Source organism: Sardina pilchardus, chromosome 1 (assembly GCF_963854185.1).
Source record: "Sardina pilchardus chromosome 1, fSarPil1.1, whole genome shotgun sequence".
NCBI classification, from domain to species: Eukaryota; Metazoa; Chordata; class Actinopteri; order Clupeiformes; family Clupeidae; genus Sardina; species Sardina pilchardus.
In genome coordinates this window covers 1,573,953-1,582,255 of record NC_084994.1, presented here as the reverse complement: position 1 = coordinate 1,582,255, position 8,303 = coordinate 1,573,953, and the positions used below count along the sequence as shown (strand labels likewise).

General features: G+C 45.3%; 2 protein-coding genes across 2 annotated transcripts in view; one reads left to right on the top strand and one right to left on the bottom strand.

Annotated features, from left to right (window-relative positions):
* The window catches only part of LOC134080710 (NACHT, LRR and PYD domains-containing protein 12-like), a 410,628-nt gene that overhangs the window by 309,490 nt on the left and 92,835 nt on the right, over positions 1-8,303 (top strand). The gene's annotated exons all lie outside the window — the stretch shown is intronic.
* On the bottom strand, positions 443-7,259 carry LOC134080865 (actin, cytoplasmic 1-like). Its single transcript, XM_062537481.1, has 4 exons — positions 7,172-7,259; positions 5,554-5,992; positions 1,848-2,029; positions 443-1,236 (listed from the first exon to the last, which is right to left on the bottom strand). The coding sequence occupies exons 1-4, from the start codon at positions 7,205-7,207 to the stop codon at positions 1,093-1,095; spliced, it is 801 nt and encodes a 266-aa protein (XP_062393465.1). The 5' UTR covers positions 7,208-7,259; the 3' UTR covers positions 443-1,092.

Sequence of the window (8,303 nt, the reverse complement as noted above, 5' to 3'; positions counted from 1 at the left end):
TTATGAATGATGTTTATAGTTAGGTAGACAAATCACATGATCAAAAACAACACTATTGTTATGAATGATATTTATAGTTAGGAAGACAAATCAAAAACAACACTATTGTTATGAATGTTTATAGTTAGGAAGACAAATCCCATGATCAAAACAACACTATTGTTATGAATGTTTATAGTTAGGAAGACAAATCACATGATCAAAAACAACACTATTGTTATGAATGATGTTTATAGTTAGGAAGACAAATCCCATGATAAAAAACAACACTATTGTTATGAATGATGTTTATAGTCCACTGGGAGAGAGCAAACAAGCAGATTAGTGGATTCTCTCTATCATTAAAGGCATAAAAAAAGCCCAAAAATATACTTAAAAAAACAACAACACTTATGGAGGGAAATTGATAAAAACAATCTCAACAATCACAACAATCTCAATATGCTTTTTGTCAATGCTGTTTTATTTTCATCTTTGACATACAGGAAACAGATACTGAAAGTTTAAACACTCTTTACATTACTTCAGAAAATAAACAATTTCAACGATTCAATTTGGCAAAGAAATGGACAGCAATGTTGCAGGAAGATATTCCAGTGCCTCTGCTGGTCTGCACGGATCCTTTATGCTTACCACACACACACACACACACACACACACACACACACACACACACACACACACACACACACGATGGAGGGGCCGGACTCGTAGTACTCCTGCTTGTCCACCAGGGGGAGTAAGAGGCCATGGGGTCAGAAGCATTTACTGTGCACGATGGAGGGGCCGGACTCGTCGTACTCCTGCTTGTCCATTAGGGGGAGTAAGAGGCCATGGGGTCAGAAGCATTTACTGTGCACGATGGAGGGGCCGGACTCGTCGTACTCCTGCTTGTCCATTAGGGGGAGTAAGAGGCCATGGGGTCAGAAGCATCTGCGGTCCACAATGGAGGGGCCGGACTCGTAGTACTCCTGCTTGTCCACCAGGGGGAGTGGTTAGGCCATGGGGTCAGAAGCATTTGCGGTCCATGATGGAGGGGCCGGACTCGTCGTACTCCTGCTTGTCCACCAGGGGGAGTAAGAGGCCATGGGGTCAGAAGCATTTGCGGTCCATGATGGAGGGGCCGGACTCGTCGTACTCCTGCTTGCTGACCAGCATCTGCTGGAAGGCCGAGAGGGAGGCCAAGATGGAGCCGCCGATCCACACAGAGTCCTTCCGCTCAGGGTATGCGACGATCTGAAACAAACACAGTGCAGATCCACACAGAGTCCTTCCGCTCAGGGTATGCGACGATCTGAAACAAACACAGTGCACATGTCCCAACAGCCACCTCATGGTTAGTGTGAGGCAGAGACAGACAGAAGGGACACTCACCCTCATAGTGGAGGAGGACACAGAGTGAGAGTGTGTGTGTGTGTGTGTGTGTGTGTGTGTGTGTGTGTGTGTGTGTGTGTGTGTGTGTGTGTGTGTGTGTGTGTGTGTGTGTGTGTGTGTGTGTGTGTGTGTGTGTGTGACCTGGGTCTGGGACATGTGCGTTTGAGTGAGAGACAGAATGTGTGTGTGTGTGTGTGTGTGTGTGTGTGTGTGTGTGTGTGTGTGTGTGACCTGGGTCTGGGACATGTGCGTTTGAGTGAGAGACAGAATGTGTGTGTGTGTGTGTGTGTGTGTGTGTGTGTGTGTGTGTGTGTGTGTGTGTGTGTGTGTGTGTGTGTGTGTGTGTGTGTGACCTGGGTCTGGGACATGTGCGTTTGAGTGAGAGACAGAATGTGTGTGTGTGTGTGTGTGTGTGTGTGTGTGTGTGTGTGTGTGTGTGTGTGTGTGTGTGTGTGTGTGAATGAGACACTCACCTTGATCCACATGGTGGAGGGTGCCAGTGATGTGATCTCTTTCTGCATGCGGTCAGCAAAGCCTGGACACATGGTGGTGCCGCCGGACAGCACAATATTGGGGTACACGTGCTTACGCACATCCACATCACACTTCATAATGGAGCTGAACGTGGTCTCATGGATGCCACCAGACTTCATACCTGGAGAAGAGGAGAGGGACCTTTAAAGTTGAACACATTTGCGTATTATGTGATACGCCATAAAGTAACTGGAAACACTTGACAAATATGACCTTTAAAGTTGAACACATTTGCGTATTATGTGATACGCCATAAAGTAACTGGAAACACTTGACAAATATGACCTATAAAGTTGAACACATTGTAATGTAGAGGCCTTCGTAGACCAGGTGGGAGACCTGGCCCACAGTGCCCCTGCTGCTGAGGAGTTGATATCGCACATTAAAATGCACTCATCCTTAAGCAGTAGACCAGGTGGGAGACCTGTTTGATATCGCACATTAAAATGCACTCATCCTTAACCAGTAGACCAGGTGGGAGACCTGTTTGATATCGCACATTAAAATGCACTCATCCTTAACCAGTAGACCAGGTGGGAGACCTGTTTGATATCGCACATTAACATGCACTCATCCTTAACCAGTAGACCAGGTGGGAGACCTGTTTGATATCGCACATTAACATGCACTCATCCTTAACCAGTAGACCAGGTGGGAGACCTGTTTGATATCGCACATTAACATGCACTCATCCTTAACCAGTAGACCAGGTGGGAGACCTGTTTGATATCGCACACTAAAATGCACTCATCCTTAACCAGTAGACCAGGTGGGAGACCTGTTTGATATCGCACATTAAAATGCACTCATCCTTAAAACTCATTGGCTGCCAGCGATTTTCAGTGCAGAGCGCTCCATACTGCCAGACGTTTTACAGCATTTTGACTGTTTTTCCAAGATCCACCGAACGGTGAGCTTTATGACTATGTAAACACCGAAGGTACCAAATGAAAGATTAGGCTCTCTTCTTTCACCAGGAAAAAACGGCTTGTTTCTATCGTTTTCCGTTCTTTAGTAATCGTCAGTAGAACATGGGTTAGTTTTGCTAAAAACACCTGTTTTTGACCAAAACATGGAGAAAACGATCTTTTTGTGAAAATCAACTTTTTAACGTTAGCGTTTCAGTAGTATGTCAACCACGATTGCACTGTTATCTCGTCAGTCTCGTCAAGGTTGCTAGGGACTCTGATGGTCGCTAAAGACTCTGAACAGGATGCTAGACTTAGCAAGCTAGCACTAGCAAGGTTGTTGTTAGTCTATATCGCAATATCCAATGTAAATGGATCATACCATTCACGTGTTTTCCATTCTTGATGTAAGAAGTAAGCATATTTATTCCCTGCATCGCGTGCAAACTAGATCCACTGTGGTCGATCTTCAGTGTGTTTGCTAGTTGTCTCTGCATGACTCGTGCACTCTAGGCAGATACTAATGATCCAAATGGCACTGTTGCCATCTAGAGGTTTGGATCGCTAGTGCAGTCTGTTTACAAGCCTGAAACTCTGCCAGATCGTTCCCAAGCCCACCCAGGAGCCCTCCCCATTGAAAACGGCAATTGACGTCTATAGACGTATGTGTCTAAATTGACGTTTAAAGACGTCAATGGCAGTTAATGAGTTAACCAGTAGACCAGGTGGGAGACCTGTTTGATATCGCACACTAAAATGCACTCATCCTTAACCAGTAGACCAGGTGGGAGACCTGTTTGATATCGCACATTAAAATGCACTCATCCTTAACCAGTAGACCAGGTGGGAGACCTGTTTGATATCGCACATTAAAATGCACTCATCCTTAACCAGTAGACCAGGTGGGAGACCGGTTTGATATCGCACATTAAAATGCACTCATCCTTAAGCAGTAGACCAGGTGGGAGACCTGTTTGATATCGCACATTAAAATGCACTCATCCTTAACCAGTAGACCAGGTGGGAGACCTGTTTGATATCGCACATTAAAATGCACTCATCCTTAACCAGTAGACCAGGTGGGAGACCTGTTTGATATCGCACACTAAAATGCACTCATCCTTAACCAGTAGACCAGGTGGGAAACCTGTTTGATATCGCACATTAAAATGCACTCATCCTTAAAGGACAATTCCGGTGTGATATTGACTTAAAGTGTGTTGAAACATGATACCGAGTGTGAGCGATTGTCTCAGAGCTGATCTCGACCTGTCAGCTGTTCTCCGAAACCCGGCGGTAGCTTAACCTGGTTTACTATTGCTTTCAACGTTAGTGGCTCGGGCATCGGCGTGCCGTGCAAATAAATCACTGTTTTACACCATTAATGAGGCTCAAAGTAGCTCCACACTTTATTGGTAGACTTCTGAGGGCCCTGACATTTAAAACGAGACATCGAGAACTTTGAAAAAGCACTGGTTGTTTACTTACATGACTGTTTATTCAGGCAGTCACTTTCGAAAGTTTAGCGGTCGCAGCCATCTTGACTTTAGTCACGTGACGAGCCGGAGCGGAACTAATATAGCTGTGACGTGATTCAATCTTTTACTGTCTATGGATTCAGTGGGCCAGCTGGAAAAGCAGGTGCCAGAGTAAGTGACAGCTAGCTTCTTCACGTGTTCAGCACGTCTTCCGTCAACATTACGCCAGACTGTTTGCACTCAGTTCAAAACTTCCGCGAGTATTCACGTGACTGATTTACGTCACACGTGACTAAATTCACGATGGCTGCGACCGCTAAACTTTCGAAAGTGACTGCCTGAATAAACAGTCATGTACTGCTCCCCGAGCGCCACTGTGGCAGGTAGGCAAGTGTGTGTATCACCTCACTGTGTGCTGTGTGTGTTTCACTAATTCACGGATTGGGATATACGGTATGCAGGTAGGCACCTCACTGAGTGCTGTGTGTGTTTCACTAATTCATGGATTGGGATATACAGTATACAGTATGCAGAGACCAAATTTCCCTCACAAGATGAAAATGGGTGATCCCGTGTCCAATCAGGACATTTTCGGACCTCATCGGCACGGATGAGAAACTTGGTATGCTGATTTAGTCATAAGAGAAACCCTCAGAAATGAATTTGCACATGTCTTGCATCAATATTAAGGGAGATTCAGACTAAGAAAGTTTGAATAAATTGGGGTGGGGACTATACCTTTAACTTATTATATCTCTAAGTCACACAGACATTTTATTATTAGTTCAGTTTTTGTTTTGTGTTAAAGGTGAAGTACTGGTTTAATTTATTCTCACTGACCACTGAAGAAGCTAACCGGTAAATACCCTGACCACTGAAGAAGTTAACCGGTGAATACCCTGACCACTGAAGAAGCTAACCGGTGAATACCCTGACCACTGAAGAAGCTAACCGGTGAATACCCTGACCACTGAAGAAGCTAACCGGTGAATACCCTGACCACTGAAGAAGTTAACCGGTGAATACCCTGACCACTGAAGAAGCTAACCGGTGAATACCCTGACCACTGAAGAAGTTAACCAGTGAATACCCTGACCACTGAAGAAGTTAACCAGTGAATACCCTGACCACTGAAGAAGTTAACCGGTGAATACCCTGACCACTGAAGAAGCTAACCGGTGAATACCCTGACCACTGAAGAAGCTGTGTGTGTGTGTGTGTGTGTGTGTGTGTGTGTGTGTGTGTGTCTGGACACTCACCCAAGATGGAGGGCTGGAAGAGCGCCTCGGGACAGCGGAACCTCTCGTTGCCGATGGTGATGACCTGTCCGTCGGGCAGCTCGTAGCTCTTCTCCAGGGAAGAGGAGGACGCGGCGGTGCCCATCTCCTGCTCGAAGTCCAGCGCCACGTAGCACAGCTTCTCCTTGATGTCGCGCACGATTTCCCTCTCGGCCGTGGTGGTGAAGCTGTAGCCGCGCTCCGTCAGCATCTTCATCAGGTAGTCGGTCAGGTCGCGGCCAGCCAAGTCCAGACGCAGGATGGCGTGGGGCAGGGCGTAGCCCTCGTAGATGGGCACGGTGTGGGTGACCCCATCGCCAGAGTCCACGATGATACCCGTGTTACGACCAGAGGCGTAGAAGGCCAGCACAGGGGAGATGGCTATGTACATGGCGGGAGTGTTGAAGCTCTCAAACATCACCTGTGGAGAGACACACATGAGAACAGACTATTCAGCTGAAGCTCTCAAACATCAGCTGTGGAGCACAAGAGACACATGAGAACAGACTATTCAGTTGAAGCTCTCAAACATCAGCTGTGGAGCACAAGACACACATGAGAACAGACTATTCAGCTGAAGCTCTCAAACATCACCTGTGGAGAGACACACATGAGAACAGACTATTCAGCTGAAGCTCTCAAACATCACCTGTGGAGAGACACACATGAGAACAGACTATTCAGCTGAAGATCTCAAACATCACCTGTGGAGAGACACACATGAGAACAGACTATTCAGCTGAAGCTCTCAAACATCACCTGTGGAGGACAAGAGACACACATGAGAACAGACTATTCAGCTGAAGCTCTCAAACATCACCTGTGGAGCACAAGAGACACACATGAGAACAGACTATTCAGCTGAAGATCTCAAACATCACCTGTGGAGGACAAGAGACACACATGAGAACAGACTATTCAGCTGAAGCTCTCAAACATCAGCTGTGGAGGACAAGAGCCACACATGAGAACAGACTATTCAGCTGAAGCTCTCAAACATCAGCTGTGGAGCACAAGAGACACACATGAGAACAGACTATTCAGCTGAAGCTCTCAAACATCACCTGTGGAGACAAGACACACACATGAGAACAGACTATTCAGCTGAAGCTCTCAAACATCACCTGCGGAGAGACACACATGAGAACAGACTATTCAGCTGAAGCTCTCAAACATCAGCTGTGGAGAGACACACATGAGTACAGACTATTCAGCTGAAGCTCTCAAACATCACCTCTGGAGCACAAGACACACATGAGAACAGACTATTCAGTTGAAGCTCTCAAACATCAGCTGTGGAGCACAAGACACACATGAGAACAGACTATTCAGTTGAAGCTCTCAAACATCAGCTGCGGAGGACCACACATCGGGCCTTGAGAACAGACTATTCAGTTGAGAGTGACTCCTGAATTCCAATTAAATGATTGAATTTGAATTAAATTTGAAATTTTAAATGGGTTAGAACTGAAATTCAATCAATTTTGAAAAAAAAAAAAATCCTATAAATAATTTAAGTATAATGTTACATTGCTTTGATAAAGTAATCTAAATAAAGAAGTCCTTGCCATATTTACAGTATGATGGGTAACTTAGCAACCTTCCCAACATTCAATGTATGTGAGACTCCTCCCATTCTCTCTGTTCTAGAATTGTGTGGAATTGAATTCCACTTCCTGTCATTCCACTTCCAATTCAAATTCAGCTTCCTGTGGACTGGAGTCAATTCAATTCAAATTCGAGTTCCTGAATTGAATGGAGGCCAACACTAAAATACTTTTCTGAGTAAGCATACATTAGGCCAAGCACTGTTAAAAAGAAACATAAGAGACTGAGTGAAGCCTGCACCTACCATACAAGTAATTAAAGAGTTCGGATCCAAAGCGCTATATCCACCATTTTAATGAATTTTCATATATATATATATTTTTTTTTTACAATTTGTTTCCCCAGTAATTTCAGTAGAAATGCCTTTAGATATTGTTATTTGATTTATCTTTACTCAATCAAAACAACTAAAAAGTAATTTGATTGATATTTCCTGAAATACACAGTTAAATAACATTACTTTTAATTTTTAAAAAAAATGGATATATAGCGTTTTTGAATCAAACTCTTCAATTTGTTTTGTACCTGTGCCATCGTCTCCCTGTTGGCCATGGGGTTCAGGGGGGCCTCTGTGAGCAGGACGGGGTGCTCCTCGGGGGCAACGCGCAGCTCGTTGTAGAAGGTGTGATGCCAGATCATCTCCATGTCGTCCCAGTCGGTGACGAGGCCGTGCTCCATGGGGTACTTCAGTGTGAGGATGTCTCTTTTCTTCCCTCTTGCTCTGAGCCTCGTCTCCCACGTACGAGTCCTTCTGTCCCATACCCACCATCACACCCTACACAAACACACACACACACACACACACGTAAGTCACTTCAGTGTGAGGATGTCTCTTTTCTTCTAAGGCTCTTCTCCCACGTATGAATCCCTCTGTCCCATACCGACCATCACACCCTACACACACACACACACACACACACACACACACACACAGATGTAAGTCACTGCAGTGTGAGGATGTCTCTTTTCATCTGAGCCTCTTCTCCCACGTATGAATCCCTCTGTCCCATACCGACCATCACACCCTACACACACACACACACACACACACACACACACACACACACACACACACACACACACACACACACACACACAGATGTAAGTCACTTCAGTGTGAGGAT